The 18,922-nt window shown below is 48.2% G+C and overlaps 1 protein-coding gene across 1 annotated transcript in view; it reads right to left on the bottom strand.

The window, feature by feature from the left end:
* The window catches only part of RGS9 (regulator of G-protein signaling 9), an 83,370-nt gene that overhangs the window by 22,608 nt on the left and 41,840 nt on the right, over positions 1 to 18,922 (bottom strand). Inside the window, exons 9-12 of the mRNA XM_006886261.1 lie at positions 17,868 to 17,930; positions 4,594 to 4,623; positions 3,591 to 3,652; positions 685 to 798 (exon numbers count right to left, since the gene is read on the bottom strand). Coding sequence (XP_006886323.1) covers positions 685 to 798; positions 3,591 to 3,652; positions 4,594 to 4,623; positions 17,868 to 17,930 — 269 coding nt within the window. The remainder of the gene's footprint in view (positions 1 to 684; positions 799 to 3,590; positions 3,653 to 4,593; positions 4,624 to 17,867; positions 17,931 to 18,922) is intronic.

The following is an 18,922-nucleotide window of genomic DNA, read 5'->3' as shown; positions in this document are numbered from 1 at the left end:
GTGGTGGAGGTGGTGCTGGTGGTGGAGGTGGTGCTGGTGGTGGAGGTGGAGGTGGTGCTGGTGGTGGAGGTGGTTAGATGCTATCAGGTTGACTATGACTTGTAGCCCCTCCCTGAGCAGCAGGGCGGAACCTGCCCAATCCGGAGCATCCTCGTCGTGTCCACTGTGCTCAAGCCCGTTGAGGTGATCGCTTGTCAGTCCATTTCACTGAAGGTCTTCTCCTTCACTGACCTGCTGCTTTGTTAAGCATGGGGTCTTGTTTCAGTGAATCTTCATATCCACACAAAACCCTGTGCACAGCGTACCCAGCAGAACCACTCACAGTGTCAAAGGTCAAGTCAACGCGACATCCATCAGCCGATGAATGAATAAGCAACATGTGTTCTAGATGCACAGCTTTCGGTTTGGACAGTTGCTGAGACCGCTTTCTATGGGTGAACTGAATGGCATATAAATGATAGCTCAACAATGCAGCTTAAAGCAAGCCAAACATTAGGGAGCTCTGGTGGCCTAGTGGCAAGAAGCTGTGCTGCAATCTTGAGGTTCAAATCTACCAGATGCTCTGCTGGAGAAGGAGGGGCAATCTCCTCCTGTACTAGTTAGATCTGATTCAACGGTACACACACAAAAATAATAAGATTAAAATAAAAAAATTAAAAAGAAACCCATACATTGAATACCTACAATTTGGCATTTAAGTCCCAGAACTGAGTGTCATCTGTGATCCAGGGGTTGCTGGGGAGGCAGCCGGACATGATGGCGTCATTGGAGGAGAACTGCTCACTGTACTTGACAATCCTGAAAAGCAGACGGAAAGTCACCTCTTAGAAGGTCAACACCCAGACACCGAAACAACACCCAGACACCGACTCAATACCCAGAGACCTAAACCACACCCAGACCCCGACTCAACACTTAAGAGACGTAAACAACACCCAGGGACCAAAACAGCACCCAGACACTACTGGCGCAACACCCGGACATCAAATCAACACCCACAGATGTAAACAACACTCAGGGACCAAATCAACACCCAGACACCAATTCAGCACCCAGACATCAACTCAACACCCAGACACCAACTCAACACACCCAGAGACCTAAACAACACCCAGACACTGACACAACACTCAGACATCAAATCAACACCCAGAGACCTAAATAACACCCAGACACTGACACAACACTCAGACATCAAATCAACACCCAGAGACCTAAACAACACCCAGACATCGAATCAACACCCAGACACCGACTCAACACCCAGAGACCTAAACAACACCCAGACACTGATGCAACACCCAGACATCAAATCAACACCCAGAGACCTAAACAACACCCAGACACTGACGCAACACCCAGAGACCTAAATAACACCCAGATACCAAATCAACATCCAGAGACCAACTCAACACCCAGACACCAACTCAACATCTAGACTCCTACTCAACACCCAGGGACCAAATCAATGCACAGACAGAGTCAATGTACAGACACTGAATCAACACCCAGAGACTGAATCAACACACATAGACCTAAACAACACTGAGGGACCACATCAATACTCAGGGACTGACTCAACAACTAGATCGATTCACCATCTTACTCTTTTCCTTTATTGATTCAGCTCCATTGTTACAACTATCTTCTTAGAAATACATTGTACTAGCCCTTGGGTTTCTTGGGTATTTGACAAGATAAGGTCTTATTTGAGGAGATCTGGTGACACAGTGGTTAGAGTGTTGAGCTGCTAAGGGAAAGGTAAGCAGTGGGGGCAACCAGCCTCTTGTGAGAGAAAGACGCAGCCGTCTGCTTCGGTAAAGATTTACCACCAGGGGATCCTGAAGACCGTTCTCTCTTTACCAAAGGGTCCCAAAACGAGTCAGAGTCCAGAAAGCCCGGAGTTTGCATCCCTGTTCTACTTGAGAAACTAAATATTATCTCTCAGTCCAGTCTCTTTGCAATTTCTTTGAACCAATTTCATTAAAATATGGAATTTTGACATTTCACTATGAGTCTTTAGAAGACTAGTGATAAGAAGCTGAGCCACAATTCCAAAGGAGTGTGGTTCAAACCCACCAGCTGCTCTGCAGGCAAAGGATGGGCAATCTCCTTCCATGTGATGTATTGCCTCTGAAAACCCGCTGGAAGGTCAGCGATGGGTCAGTTCCAACTGACCCATATACTGTTGTTATGTGCCCTTAAATTGTCTGTGACTCATAGTGACCTTATGCACAAAAGCTCTGCCCTATCCTGAGCCAATCTCTGACTCTGACACACCTTCCTCCATTACCCCAATTATTGTATCAATTCATCTCGTCCAGGGTCTTCCTCTCCTGAGCTCTCCCTTTACCCTTCCAAGCATGATGTCATTCTCCAAGGACTGCTCCCTCCTGGCTACATGCCCAAAGTATGTAAGACAGAGAGTCAAAATCCCTGTCTCCAAGGAGCAACTTGGTTTCACCCTCTCCCAAGACAGACTTATTTATTTCCTTGGCTGTCCTTGGCATGTTCAATACTCTTCTCCAACATCACAACTCAAAGGCATCAATTCTTCTTCTCTCCTCCTTAGTCAATGTCTAGCCCTCTGATATATAGGAAGCAGCTGTGAAGACCGTGGTCTAGATCAGGCACACCTTAGTCTCTAGACTGACATCATTGCTTCTTAGTACTCTGGAGAGGTCCCTGACAGCAGCTACATGAATCTTTTTTTTTTAAGATTTTTTTATTATTTTTATTATTTTTGTGTGAGTATACCGTCAAATCAGATCTGACTGGTACAGGAGGAGATTGTCCCTCCTTCCCCGGCAGAGCATCTGGTGGATTCAAACCGTGCGCCTCTGGGATTATAGTTGCAGCTTCTTGCCACTAGGCCACCAGAGCTCCCCTAGCTACATGAATCTTTAAAACTCAAAGAAGTATCTACCAAATAATGTCCAATTTGGATCAAGGAAGCTTGGGAGTTAAAAAAAAAAAAAATCAGAAGTAAACCAGAAACCAAACCCAACTTCCTGCTGTCAAGTTCATTCTAACATATAACAACCTTCCAATGGGTCCCCAAGGCTATGAATCTTTATGGAAGGAGATTATCCCTCTTTCCCTTGAGAATTCAAACTTCCAGCCTCTCACTCAGCAGCCTGACACACTCTGCCACCAGATTTCTTAACGATTTCCAATTTATCCTAATTGGCTTTTGAATTCAAGATTTGCAATGAACACTTAACAGAACACTGAGCCAGGAAACCTAACCCAGAAATCCCTAATAAAAGAGAATAGTTAATGACAGCACAGGACCATCTCGGGCCCATGGAGGATCCAACCTGTGGACTCCACCTCCCTACCCATCCACATAAGCAAACTCCCACACAGAGGACAAGCTTATCTAGTAACTCACCCACCCTGGTTCTTGTCTCATCCATGAGGAGACTCATACTGTGGGGCGACCCAGAGGCCACGTGCACAAGAGACAGGTTTTGGCCTTGATGACTTAAGTAAGTCCTCGCCTCATCGGGTCTGCCTTGTGTCAAAAGACTTCCTCTGTGCTTACTTACTCCTCAAACCTCAGCAGGACCAAGAAATTAGGGACGTACCCTCCAAGGGACACCGAGGACTTCACCGTGGACCTCATCAAGGCTTGCTGGTAATACATGATCTGGAAGGGACAGCATCGTTAAAAGATGTCCAAATTCCCCACCCTCAAGGGCCCAGGACGCTGATATTTACCTAGATTATAAAGTCAGAGGCCGTCTAACCATGCCAATGCTCTCTCCCAGTCCCTCAAGTAACCACCTCAGTATCAACAGGGCCCAGAAAACTTTAGAGAAGAGAATCCCACACTCCAAGTTAGAGGCCTCCTTAACCACTACGTGACAGTCTGGGAGGACACCAGCCAGAAGCACAAGCCCTCGTGAACATTTAGGAGTCCCTGCACGGCCACCACTAAGCATGTCTTGGATTCACTCAGAGCCACCGTAGAAGACAGACGTGGTGGTCTGCTTGTGAAAACGCAGCGACTGAGACCCTGTGGAACCCAGTGCTGTTCCGACACACCTGGGGCTGGAATTGGCTGGACAGAACTGGCCAACAACAAGCACTAAGCCAGAAATGGGGGCAGGTGTGCGGCTTTTTTCCCATGTGTCTGTGACTGACGGAACAGAGTAGACCCCACCACAAACGGCATCCTCAACCGTCCTGGTCCTGCAAGAGCCAAGCCACCCCCCTCCTCAACCCCAACACCCATAGTCAGACACCCACCAGCAGTCCCCACCTCTAGAACCCACACTCCCCAGGTTCTGTCTCAGTTCCCAGATCCAAGGTGTCCTCGAACAGGACAGCTTCTCCAGAAGGTCCCTCTGTGTCTTACGGATGCTTCCTATTGGTGCTTCTTGTTCTGGGCCTCCTCCCGCCATCCCCAACCAGATCTAACAGGTCTGTCCAACCAGTTCGGCAACAACTATATGAACATTTCATAGACTTTTCATTTCCTTACAGAAAGCAGACCACCCCACTGAAGTCGTTATGTTAGGAAATGAAGGGTCAAACTTGGCTGGAAATGAGGAGGCTTAGTACCTCCTTTTTTTTAAAAAAAATTACCTCTTTTTTGACAGTCGTGATGGTTTGTTTCTGTTAAAAAGAAAAAGAAGCAAAGACCATTAACTGTTTTCACTGACTCATTACAGGTCCAGGGTCTATTTGAAAACTAGAAATCCTGCCTGCATGGCATAACTTTGCCTACAGAGAAGTCGAATGTCCCCTCACTGCTCCACCCTCTTCAGCCCCACCAATGGAGGCTGATATCCATCCACGCCAAGGTCTGAGATTGAATCACCAGGCTTTGCACCTCTGGCTGGGCTCAAACTTGCAACCTGAAGATTAGCAGCCAAGCATAGTAACAAATAACCAACTCCTTAGTGGGTCCTTTCTCACTCAACAGAAGAGAAGTCACTGCTTCTGCTGGTGTTTCAGACAGAAAAGGATCCTGGGTTCACAGTGGATTTGTATTCAAAGCTATATAACTGCACGTATTCTCTTCAATGCCCAGATGAAGTGAGGACTAAGCGTGAGCGTGGTTTCGCTTGATCTACAAGCATGGTCAATGGATTGAGAGACGGGAGGGGGAAGCCAGGGTGAAGACTGAGCGTCTGCTGTTACTCTTGAGGAGGAGAGCTGTGACTGAATGGATGGGTGAATGGACAGTGAGATCCAGCCTTCAGGCATTTCCAACAACTGGACTAATGCCCCAAGTTGACAGGGAGAGAGCCACACTGTGAAAAATGAAGAACACATTAAAAAAAAAAAAAACAACCAAATTTCAAGACCAGCATCAGCTTCTAGCTGAGTCACAGGGCGGAGCTGCAAGGTGGAAGGTCAGGTTCACCCTGGAGCTGAGCAGCAGAGTGCTGTGTCTCTGAACCCTGGGAGCTCTCCTTTCTCTGCCAGCTTGAAGAGCTTCTCCAAGGTTAGGTTCTTAGAAGCAGCTCCTGGCAACTGTCTAGATGATTTCCTACCAAAACACACAAATCTGCACTCAAAACCGAACATACTTCCTTGGCATTCCACTTTTCACTCGGGGTCGCTGTGAGGCTGAACACCGTGACACCGGTGCGTCAAATGCGTTGATTGGCTACCCAGTGCGGACAGAGAGTGGGGTGGAGCTCCCAGATTAAAACAAGTTTAGAAGGAGGAGTGGCATCCACTTCTATAATAGCTTGCCTCCAGAAACCCTATGAACCTTCATAGGGTTGCTATGAGTCGCCTGCGACTCGATGGCACTTAACAACAACATGTAACCATTTGGAGTAGGGTGTATCGGTTTGCTTAGCTTTTTATTGTGTCCAAGGGCTGCTTGGTGGTGACTGTTATACTGCAATTTAAACATCTTAAGTCCCGACTCTTTGTATTCATTCAATACCCAGTCATTTCAAGACCCAGATGTTCCTTACTTAAGCCAAGGTATTTTCTGCTGTGTCATCTGCATGTGAAATATGAATAATGAACAGGGAAAACCAAAGAAGAAGTGATGTCTTTGAATTGCAGTGCCGGCAAAGAGTAGTGAACATTCCATGGACTGCCAAGAGAATGAACAAAGCCCTTTTGGAGGAACGAGCCTGGGTGCTCCGTAAAGACCAGGGCGGTGAAACGTTGTCTTACATACTCAAGGCATAGTGTCAGGAAGTGTCAGTCTTTGGAAAACACATCATATTGGGGTCAACAAAGAGCGGAAGACTTTCAATGGGATGGACTGATTGCAATGATGGTCTTGAACTTGGCAGAGAGCATGAAAGGTAGCACAGGATAAGACAAGATCTGTTATTCATGGGGTTATTTTGAGTTGTAGCTGATGCTCAGTGGCAACTACCAAAAATGTACATGCAGGGAGTCCCTGCAGAGCACCGTGATTAACATGCGTGGCTGCCAATCAAATGGCTGGTAGTCAAGTCATTGACTACAAAAGAGGTGCCTTGGAAGAAAGTCCTGGCAATCCACCTCCAAAAAATCAGCCCTTGAAAACCCAGCAGGTACAGCTCTACTCTAACAGTCATGGGGTCACCATTCATTGACGTGGTGACGACATGGACAAGTCCGATTATTTTGAACATTATCTGGCTACTTAACGGAGCCAAGTCTTTACTCAGAAGAGAGTTAGAAGACTGGGGAGGACATGACTTCCCTTAGCCAGTTAGAAAAACAAGCATCGGTCTCTGTCCATCGCCAAGAAAGTAAAGAGTGTCTCTCTGAAGTGTCTCATTTAATCACTCTCTGGTTCACGGCTGAGGTCATTTCACCACATTGGATTGCTTTTATGTCATTGTGGGTCACAGAAAATCTTAGGGGGAGGGAGGGGGAGGGAGAGTTCTCTTTAAAAGCAAAGCTCAGATGGGTCTCCCTGTTTTGGTCGGCCACATGCTCTGACTTCCTCCTTGGCTCTTATCACAACCATAATTATATAGGTTTTATTTGTGTGGCTCTTGCATAATGGATGTGCCACCCACTAGGGACCTTAAGGAATGGAAGCTGTGTCTAACTTACTGACTTCCGTGTTCCCTAGCATAGCGCTTTAAAAACATCACAGAGCTGATGACGGCACTATGTCTGGGCGTCTAGAAAGACAAGGATGTTTTCTCATCTTAATAGACTTTCCCCCCCCCCCACTTAAAAATACTGTAAACACTACCTAAATGAACCAAATATTTTGGCAACCACACTGATGATTTGTTCCTGTTCTCTTCCAACATAAGGCATTGCTTTTATAGACATATGTCAGGTAGAAAATGATCCTGGGACCAGAGTGGATTTGCATTTAAAGCAAAAATAATCATATTTTTCTGTTAGAGTCACTGGTTCAGAACAATCTTGACTGGTCTGTGCCTTTGGCTCAGAAGGGAAGCTGGATTTATGCATCAGAGAGTTAGACGATGACTAAGGAGGATAGAAGGAGAATTGATGCCTTTGAGCTATGGTGCTGGAGAAGAGTCTTGAATATACCATGGACTGCTAGGAAAACAAACAGATTCATCCTGAAAAGGCTTAAAACCAGGCTGCTCGTTGGAGGCAAGGATTCTGAGGCCCCGTCTGACATACTTTGGACGTGTTGTAAGGAGGGACCGGTCCTTGGAGAAGGACATCATGCTTGGGAGGGTGGAGGGACAGCGCAGGAGAGGAAGGTCCTCTATGAGGTGGATTGATTCGGTGACTGGGGTAATTGGGATGGGTGTGTCAGAGACAGTGCAATTGACAGAGCAGAGTTTAGGGCTGTTGTACATAGGGTCGCTATGAGTCGCAGGCAAATCGACAGCACACAACAACAACAATAATATCAGCTGCTCCTTAGGTTAAAGGCTTGACAAACTTCTCCCTAAAGAATTGTCGTTGTTAAGTGATGCTGAGTTGGCTGACTGATAACCACCCTAGGAACAATGGATCTGAAAAGTGTCCTATCTTGTGCTATCTTCATCATCTCTGATAGACGTTAAGTCCATTTTTACAGTCACTATGTCAACCCATCCCACTAAGGGTCTTCCTTTCTTTCACTGACCCTCCTCCTTCCCTAGAATTGTGTCCTTGTTTAAGGACCAGCTCTTCCTAAAATATACCCAAAATATGTGAGATAAAGCTTCAGCATCAGTGCCTCCAAGGAAGCCCTCTGGTTGCACTTTCTCCAACACATACTTGTTCTTTTGTCAGTCCATATGATATTCAATACGAGAGAGTGCTACTGTGTCACGTGGCATCCCTATGAGCTTAAATCAACTTGGTGGCATGCATAGAAACTAGGGGGGAAATCCCTGGGTCGCACAAAAGGTTAAGCAAAGAACTACTAACCAACCGGAAGGTTGGTAGTTCACATCTCCTCAGAAGCCCTAGGGAAAGGCCTCCAAGGGAAAGAGCTATGAAACCCCAGCAACAGTTCTGCTCTGCACACATGGGTCTCCCTGAATCAGAATCAACTGGGCAGCAAGTCATAATAAGAGCGACGGGTACTGAGCAATGTACACCTGAGCCAATGACATGGAGGAGGGAGCTCTTAGCACCTGGTGATTTTCATCAATCCTGTGATTTTCTGCTGAAGAAACCGAGGCTCTAAAGACATGGGGCCTTTCCCAGCATCTCCTGGTCAGGAATTGGCTGAATTAGGAACTCAAATGCAGCACTGCCTGATTCCCGTGTCCTCGCATTTAAACCAAAGGACCCGGCTTCGCCCTCTGCAAACTGACAGAGGGCTGGATCACGAGAAACATGAAATAGTTGAGCCTATTCAACTGTCTCCAGCCCAGTCTGTTGTTTTTATCACTTCCTCCATTGGCCCGAAGCTGAGGAGGCTGCAGGAAGGAATGACTCTATCCTGTCATTTAATTTTAAAGTTCAAACAAACAGGGGAAGGGGAACCCCAATTACCAGATGAATGCAAACACGGGGATCCACTCTAATTAACCTATGACGGTAGAGACGGCAATCACACCAGACACATGGCCAGCATCATAAAGGCCTTCTGTCATGCCCCAGACCCAGGATTAAACTTCCTGCAGGTCACTGCTCCCTGGGGTTCTCCACTCCACAGAGTGGCGATTTCTCAGCTGCCCTAATGCTCACTGGACTCCAGGGGGCGCTGAACATGCAGGACCCAGTGACATACACTCATTTCTACTCTACCTCCCCTGGTGTCCATGACGGACCCCCCATGATTTCTATTGACTGATGGAAGTAGGTTTGGTTCTGGGGCCAGGGGGCGCTCTGGTGGCCTACTGGTTAAGGAGTTGCAGTGTCAACCCAGAGTTGGGCAGTTTGAATCCACCAGCTGCTCTGCAGGACAAAAATGAGCACTCTCCTCCCATACAGTTTACAACCTCTCAAAATCCACTGGAGGGCCAGTTACGAATTGGTTCTGACTTCAGGGCAACGAATTTGAGTTCTTTGAGTTTTTGTTAATATTTGCAGCTGGGGCCATTATCCCCATCTGTTGGGTTTTGGTTTCTTTTCTTTCTTTTCTCTTCTCTTCTCTTTTCTTTTTTTTCTTTTCTTTTCTTTTTTCTTTTCTTTTCTTCCTTCCTTCCTCCCTCCCTCCCTTCCTTCCTTCCATAATCTATTCTATCATCTACTCCTTCCTTCCTTCCTTCCTTCCTTCCTTCCTTCCTTTTCCCATTCACTTCTTTTTATTTTCATTACTCTTTTGTGGCTTTGCATCTGGTGTGCTGGGTTTTTTTGTCTTCTTCTGGGAATCGACTGTGGTGTCCATTCTGCTCAAGGATTCAGCTGAGGCTATGTGTGTGTTCCCTGGTCTTCACCTTGGATTGTCCTCACGACTTTCAGCTCCTCCTGCTCGTAGAAGCAGCCGTCCCTGGAATCAGCCTCCTCCAGATCGACCTGCAAGATCCTCTGTCCTTCTAGCGATGTTGTGCATATTGGGACGGTGTGGGAAGAAGGTTCTGACCTTTTCTGGAAGATGGGGAGACAATCGATCTTCCAGAGGGACAGAAGTTTAGGAAAGCATGGGGTCTGGGATAAGATCAGAATCAGAATCTTGCTTCTGTTATTTGTTGGATATATGACCTTGAATAAGTAAGTGACTTAGCACCTCAGGTTCAATGTCCTTATTCATAGAAAGAGGATAGTAAGGGGATTAAATGGTGGTGGTAGACATACTTAAGACACTGCTGTTGAGTTAGAGACAAGTCATAAAGAATTCTAAGGAGTTCAGAGGCTGTAAACTGCACAGGAGGAGAATGTCCATCTTTCTCCCATGGAACAGCTGGTGGCTTTGAATGACCCATTTTCGGATTGGCAGTTACACAACTCCTTACCCACGAGAACACCAGAGCTCCCTATAATAGCCACAGGATGACTAATACATATCAGAGATTCAATAGGTGGCGGCTATTCATTAAGGTGAGTCCTAACCACAGTGGTGTAGTGGCTGAAGCACTAGACTGCTGCCAACCAGAAAGGTCAGTGGTTCGGATCCACCAGCCATCCTGTGGGTGAAGACGAGGCCAGTCAGCTTCTGTAAAGGTCACAGCCTTGGAAACTCTACGTGCAGGGTCACCATGAATTGTAACTGACTCCTTGGCAGTGGATTTGTGCTTATTAATCAGGGTTAATCTCCTGCTACTGAGATTGCACACGGTGTGACTTTGACCCTGATCGCCAGACAAAATACAAGATCCTCATACAATATTAGAGACACACTTATGCTAAAATGTGCTTCATAACTTATCTGAAAAGCAAATTTAATACAGCATCCTGTATTTTACACTGCTAAACCTGGCAAGCCCATAATGATATTATTCCTATTACTCGGTCAAAGACCTTAAGAGTAAAATTTTACAAAGTTAAATTATTTTTTTAAACTATGTCTCCCTGTTGGCTTAGTGGTAAAAAGCTGTGCTGCAGTCCCAAAGGCATGTGGTTCGAATCCACCAGCTCCTCCGTTGAAGAAAGATGGGCAATCTCCTTTCGTGTGATTTACCACCTCTGAAAACCCACTGGAGGGTCAGTGATAAGTCAGTTCGGACTCAACACAACACAACAACATCTACGTATATGTACATACACAGAAGCAAAACAGAAACCACCACCACTGCTGTCACTGTCAAGTTAATTGTGATCACAGCAATGATCCAAGGCTTTAAGTCTTTTCAGGAGGTGACTGCACACCTTTCTCCTGAGAAGCTGCTGGTGGATTTGAGCAGTCACTCTCTATGCCAAGAGAACTCCTAGCATACGTCAAAACCTCATTGAACAGACTCACAGCTGCCCTGCGCTGGGTTTACAGAGGCTGTGAACTGCACGAGAGGAGACTGCCCCTCTTTCTCCCCTGGAGTCGCTGGTAGATTGAAACTGCCTTTGCATTAGCAGCACAACTCCCCCCGGACCACACACTGTGCTACTTGGAAACACACACACACACACACACACACACACACACACACACACACACGCTTGTTAGTCACTCACAGGAAACCACCACATGGCCACACAAGGCCGTTTCCCTTGGGACTGGAAGCGAAGTGACCTCCTTCCTCTCTCCTAGGCTCCCTGGGGGCGAGGGCATCTCAATATTCCAGGCCAGAGTGGCACACTTTGCTGCAGCAGGACTCCATCTACAGACACCCTGGATGCTCTACATTCTTGGGATTTTCAAGATGTCATTCTTTTCCCTACAGAGATGCCCATATAGGGACTCGCCTGGGGCTTGTTTACACAGCCCAGCCTTCCTGTAGGACACTGCTGAGAGGGGGCAGGAAAGGTCAGGATGGTCTAGTCCAGGGGTTCATGCTTTTGAGGGGCTGCCACCAGACGGACAGCAGGGCAGGAGTTCAGGGCACAAGGATGAAGCAAGGATGCCCAGGCCGGGCAGCCAGGCAGGACGGTGTGGGTAACGGGTGGGAGGCCAGGACAAGCTGCAAGTAGAGAGATCAAAGAGCAGAGAGAGGACCACGAGCCAGAAATGAGAGGTACCTGTGCATGGGGTCGAGGGTCAGAGGATATGGGTCCCTAAGGCAGGATCTGACCAGCTAAGATTCTTCTTCCAAAGCAGGTGGGGGCAGGTGGCGGGTGGTGCTGTTGTTAGGTGCCATCGAGTTGAGTAGCAACCTTATGAACACCCGATCTGAACCCTGGCCGGTCCTGTGCCATGCTCATCATCTCTGACACACTCAAGCCCATCGCTGCAGTCACCGTGTCAATCCACCTGGTTAAGGGTTGCCTTCTCGTTCACCGTCCCCCCACCTTGCCAAGCATGATGTCCCTCTCCTAGGAATAACCTCTCCTAGCAACGTGCCCACGGTGTGTGAGATGAAGCTTCACCATCTTTGCCTCCAAGGAGCACTCTGGCTGCACCAGAATTCACAGGGCCCAGGTGGCCTAGTGGTAGGAAGCTGCACTGCAGTCCCAAAGACATAGGGTTCTAATCCACCAGCTGCTGCATGGGGGAAGGATGGGCAATCTCCTCCTCCACAATCTACTGCTTCTGAAAAATCTGCTGGAGCGTCAACTATGGATCGGTTCAGACTCGACGGCACACAGCTACAACAGCACATATAAGCTGAATGGCCCCTGGTGGTGCAGCGGTTAAGCTGCTAACCAATCAGCTGTTTGAACTCACCCAGCAGCTCCAAAGGACAGAGACCTATTAACCTGCTTCCATAAAGATGACTACTTGGAACGTCCACGGGGCAGTTCTCTGCCACACGAGGTCGCCGAGAGTCAGAAACAACAGCACCTTAGAATGATGGCCCAAACCCAACCCACCATGTGCGGTCGATTGTGACTTTCCGTGACCCTGCACGACAGAGTAGCACTGCCCGTGCTTCGACGGCCGTAAATCGTTAGAGAAGCAGACAGCCTCCTCCTTCTCACCGGAAGCAGCTAATGAGCTCAAAACACCAACGTCCTGATTAGCAGCCAAAAATGCCTTAACCAGTTGCCATCACCGTTCCTTAAGAACAACAGCCTTACAAAGTGAAAACGCAGGCGTCCTCACTCAAAAGAAAGAACTACTCACTGAAAGGTTGTCAGTTCAAATCCATGAGTCACCCTCTAGAAGGAAGATGGGCAAACGTCTCCCATAAAGATTTACAATCCAATGGAGGGATCTCACAGCAGTGGGGCTGGGGTGGTTCAAAAGAGTGTTAAGGATTTGAAGATGGTAGTAGCAGACCACTAAATGAAGAGTGGAGCTCGTCTGTGTGAAGGGTCCTGGGGACTGCTCAGGTCACATGCTGTGAGAGCTGGCCCTGGGTGAAGGACCTAGAGGGTGGCAGTGAGGCAGGAGGACACTGTGTGTCCCAGAAGCATGTGAGATCTAGAATTGAAAAGATCTGTGCGTGATTTCAAGGGGACTACCTTGACCACTGCTAGCTCTATCTGGAGCTGGTCATATGAAAAATGGAAATGACATCACGTCTCTAGAGAGCCCTGGTGAGGCAGGGGATTAAACCTACTGACCAAAATAAAGGTCAGGGGATCGAACCCACCAGCCACTCCATGGGACAGAGATGAGGCAATGTGCTTCCATAATGATTTATAGATAAAGCTCAGAAGGCAAAAAAAGGTAGGACAGAAGGATTAGTGGAAAAGAGAAGCACAGGGACGAACTGGGAAGCGTGTGGTTACCTTGTGTATATATCATAATTAATGTCATAAAACATGTATCAAAGGTCAAATGGGAAAATTATTCACTTTGTAAACTTTCACGCAAATCAATTAAGAAGGAAAAAATATTTACAGCCTTGGAAACCCTGTAAGTTCAACTCTGTCCTTGAGGCCTCCATTCTGGATGCTTCTCCTGTGACCTCAGTTAGCCCTCTGCCGTTGTTGTTAGGTGCCACAGGCTTGACCGCACCTCAGAGTGACCCTAGGAACAGCAGACTGGACCCTTGTCTTGTCCCTCCAGCACCCTCGCCATCCCCTCATGCTCAAGCCCCTGTGGCAGCCACGGGGTCAATTCATCTCACAGAGGGTCTTCGTCTCCTCTGCTGATCCTCTACTGTTCTAAGCATGATGGTCTTTGCCCACGGACCAGTCAGTCCTGACAGCATATCCAAAGGATGCAAAAGGAATTTCCCCAGCCTTTGCTCTAAGGAGCACTATGGTCGCACTTCCCCCAGGACATGCTTGTTTGTTCTTCCGGCCATTCACGGGATACTCAGTACTCTGTGAACATCACAATTCAAAGGCATCAATTCTTCTTCAGCCTCCCTGATTCACCGTCCAGCTTCCACATGCATATGAGGCAACAGAAGGTCCGACGGCTTATTACCATGTCCAGTTCACTAACTGCCTTTGAATGGCTCAGTGGCTTCCTGAGACCACCCAGCCTGTGACAGGCAGGGCGGGGATGCTAACACTTGTTTCTGAACATAGAAAGGCCACGCCTCTTTAAGTGACAGTGGTACCCCTGTCCTGACCAGCCCCCCTTCACTTCCTGACCATCCTTGAGCATGTCCAGGCTGTGGCCACTCAGTCTTCCTCTGCAGGGTCAAAACTTTCTCTGGATAAAAGGAGAAGAGGGATGGCTGTGCCAACTTGGCACCTCCAATGCCTCACGGTGTCCAAGGAAGGAAGGCTAGGCCCTGCCTGTGGCCACTCCTCTCAGGGCGGGGCAGCCTCACAGACCAGGGCCTGCACCCCGAGAAAGTTAACTGCTGACCTAACAAGAGTCTTGATTCTTAAGTGAAACCAGTTGCCCAGATGTCAACGCTAACTCATTATGACCCATATGTGTCAGAGGAGAGCTGAGCTCTGAAGGGCTCTCAATGGCTGGGGGAGGGGGGGGTTGAGGGAGAGATGAGCTTACCACTCTCTCTTCCAAGGCACCTCTAAGTGGACATGAACCTGCAACCTTTCAGTTAGCAGATGAGGGCTTAACTCTGCGCCAGCCAGCAATGCCTTATACACTTGTACGGTTTCCTTTCTTTCATTATTTGTCCCCATTTAAGCAAAACAAGTGTCTTTCTAAGACCTTGTTAATTGTCAGACATGACCTCTTTTCCAAGACACTTCATGGACTGTTTGTTCTCATCTCTGCTCTGAGGCAGAATCCCCAAAACCTCTGCACTCTTGGGGCTTCCAGACCCCTATCCCGGGGCAGAAAACGGGGGACAAAGTGTGCTGACAGGCCGCAGGGCCATGAGACCCATGCATACAGACTAGGCCCAGCCTCCATGTCCCTCAGCGGCTGGAGCTGACACAGGCTGGAGCTCTGCTGATGGAGAAAGACAGCTCCTAATTCTCCTGAAGACGCCACTGCAGCCAGGGAACCCAGAGAGGAGAAAGAGAGCTGGGGGGAGAGAGAGAGAGAGACTGTGAGTGGAGATAAGAAGTAAACAAAGCTGAAGGCACAGCCCCACCCACGTCACCAGAGCCTCACACTCCGCTCTGACGGGGCTGAGGAGAGCATCCGGCCAGAAGTGGTTTCTGAGCCAGACACACTTCCCTGCCTGACACAAGGGGAGCAGAGGGAGCTTTCCCCAGCGGGAGGCCACCCTATCTCACTCCCTGCCCTTTGACCTTGCCAGGACCCACCTCCCGAGAGCTAGAGTTAGAGAAGCACCCCAACTGCACCCCGACACATGCATGCTCACACATACACACACATTTCACACGCCACAAACTCTCACACCCTCAGACATACCCACATCGCAGGCACATGCTTTTATATACCACAAGTTCACACATTCAGACACACGCCCCTGCCTCACACACACCCCACACTCACATAGCACACGCACAAACACACCTCACACGCACATCACTCACACGCTTCACACTCTGACACACTCAGCCATCCTCCACTGCCTCATACACACACTCACATACCACACGCTCAAACACACCTCACACATCACTCACATGCTTTACACTCTGACACACTCAGTCACACTCACAGCCTCACACACCACACTCACATACCACACACTCAAACACACCTCACACTCACATGTACTCACGTGCCTCACACACTCACATACCACACACCCTCATAGACACCAGACACACGCTTTCCCTTATCACACCCTCACACACTCCCCCCAAGCCTCACACACCCCGCTCACACACTCAGACATACCATATACCCTCACACACCCCGCTCACACATGACACACACCGACATCTCAGGCATACCCCTCAACCTCACGTACCTCACAGATGCACACAGGCACACTTCACATACACACTCACACACACCATATATACTCACATGTGCACACACACGGACACAATCTCTACTCAGGCATTGTCATGCATACAATTATTTTCTCACTCTCACACTCACACATGAATATTCAACAGTTACATGTGCACGTACACACAGGTACACAATTTCACGTGGAAGATCCTGGCTGGCTGGCCTCCCCTGAGACACCCTGGGTCACAGACAAGCCCTTCAGAAGCAACACTCCCCCAGGTCAGGGTGGGTGACAGCTTTCCACCTCCTCATTCCCCCTCCTCCACCCAGAGAGGTTTCCAGAGCTGCCACTTATCCATAAAAAAACAAATCTTCCACCCAGGTTCAGTATTTTACTTGATGATTCTGTTTCTATGGCAACCAAGCCTACAAGGCCTCAGCAATTATCTGTTATCTGACAAGAGGAAAGTGGAAGGCTGTGATGGGAACAGCCAGCCAGGGCTGAGAGCTGGTGTGTATGGGAACAGGGTCATGGCCAGCGATGGAGAAGGGCCACCAAGGCTCGTGGGTGACACTGTCAGGTGACATGACATCCTTCTTCCTCCAGTCCTCCCTCCCTGAACCAGGGCCTCTGTCACACACGACCTCACAGCCTCCTAGTTCCAGACCCCAGGTGCCAGGCACATAGCCTTTCAAGTGGCACTCTGTCCTGCCCCTTTTTCTTCTCCCTTCCAATTCCCCTTCCTCCTTTCCCATTTGCCATTCCTGACCCCCATTCAGGCCCTAAGACATCGCCTAGCCTTAGAGATGACACCCAGGGCAACAAGACGACTGACTCCTGGTTGCCGAGGAGCAGACTTTGAACGAGTTCTTACTGGTTCAGACACAGCTAACCAGGCAAACCTGAACAGATCCAAACTTATAAAATGTGGATGTACCAGAACAGGAAAAATGGTAGGATGATGCCCTGTTAAAAACGTAACCTCCCTTTCAGAAGATAAGGGCAGCACGTGTGTTTCTCAACTATGTCTCTTGGTCAACACAGTCTTAAACAACAGTGCCCGACTCAAAGATGGCAGCGAGCGCAGTACTTTGACCATGTGGCCCTCTCCACAGTGCCGGCACAGTCCCATCTTCTGCATCAGGCCCCTGAAAGGGTTCCCTACCCCTCTTCTGAGTCTCCCGTTCCATGGCTTCAGCGTAAAATGCCTACACATTCCAGTGACTGCTATGGTACACCGCATTTTCAAAATTCAGGTCTGCTCTGATTTCACTGCATCATAACCAGTTTGAACTGGTTGGAAGCCCTGTCCAAACAATAGTAGACAGAAAGCAGTCAAATCACCTAACTAGTTGTAGCCTGGATTATTGAAAGCTCAGCAGTTCAAGTCCACTCAGAAGTATCTCAGAAAAGAAAGAAAAAACAACAACAAACAGACTTGGCAATCTACTCCAAAAAATCCAGGCCATGGAAACCCTACAGAGGCCAAGTCTACTCTCATAGGCACAAGGCTGCCATGAGTGGAAGTTAACATGACATCAACTAATCAGTTGACTGCTTATATCAATGGAACCCACAGTCCTTCTCTCTCTTTATGAGTCTTAAAGAAGAGATATCGTTGCCCTAAAGACACAAGTAGATGGATGGACACCCTTCCAGCCTCAAAGCCTGATATGAGTTGTGGCCCAAGTACAAAGCAGCCACTGAGCATCTCTGAGTGCAGCAACGTACCTGGTTTACCTTAATTTCATTCGGATTGGTCACTCTGTCCAGGCCATAGTCCAGCACATTGTTCACTCCTGGCTAAAAGGGGGGGGGGGGGAAGACAGCATAAGGACTATTACAGGAAGAATGTTGAGCTCCTGATTAACTTGGGCTTTGGCCATGCTTCCAGTCATGAGGTCAAACTGAGAAAGCTTGGTGTTGAGTGCACAAGGAATTAAGAGAGTGTGGCAGACCCACCAAATGAGCTGGTGAAGTGTGTCGTGGTTGTTCTGCCACCATGGCATCGGAGCGGGGGACCGAGGATAATAGGACAGATGAACACTGTGACACTGATGTGCCAAATGTGAGAATGACTGCCCATGGTGGACAGTGTTTGGTGGAGCTCTCCGATTAAATCAAGCTTGGAAGCAGGAGTGGCATCCACTTCCAAAATAACTTGCCTCCAGAAAACCTATGAACCTGGAGAAACGATGAAAGTTATACAAGGGTCCAGGTCTTTCATTTATAGGGTTGCTATGAGTGGCCTATGACTCGACAACACTTAACAACAACAACAAACAAATGATGGATAGATGGATGAGGGATAAATGGAATAGATTAATGGAGGAAAGGGATAATGGATGGATGGATGGATGGATGGATGGATGGAGGATGGATGGGAGGAAAGAAGGAAGGAAGGAAGGAAGGAAGGAAGGAAGGAAGGAAGGAAGGAAGGAAGGAAGGAAGGATAGCAAGAAGGGAGGGAGGGAAAGACTGAATGAAGAATGGATGGATGGATGGATGAACAGGTGGGTGGGTGGATGGATGGATGGATGGATGGATGGAAAGACTGAATGAAGAATGGATGGATGGATGATGGATGGATGGAGGATGGACAGATAAAAGACAGTAGGAAGGAGGGATAGATGGGTGATGGATGGATGGATGGATGGATGAATGGGAGGAGAGAAGGAAGAGATGGATGGATAGATGGATGCATGGAAGGAAGTAAGGAAGGAAGGATAGCAAGAAGGGAGGGAAGGAGGGAGGGAGGGAGTTAGTCATAGGATCGTACAATATGAGGATGTATG

Source organism: Elephantulus edwardii, unplaced genomic scaffold (assembly GCF_000299155.1).
Source record: "Elephantulus edwardii isolate Elephantulus edwardi_28Jun2011 unplaced genomic scaffold, EleEdw1.0 scaffold00048, whole genome shotgun sequence".
NCBI lineage: Eukaryota > Metazoa > Chordata > Mammalia > Macroscelidea > Macroscelididae > Elephantulus > Elephantulus edwardii.
Note: the sequence above shows the minus strand (reverse complement) of the source record. Positions and strands in the feature narration are given on the sequence as shown.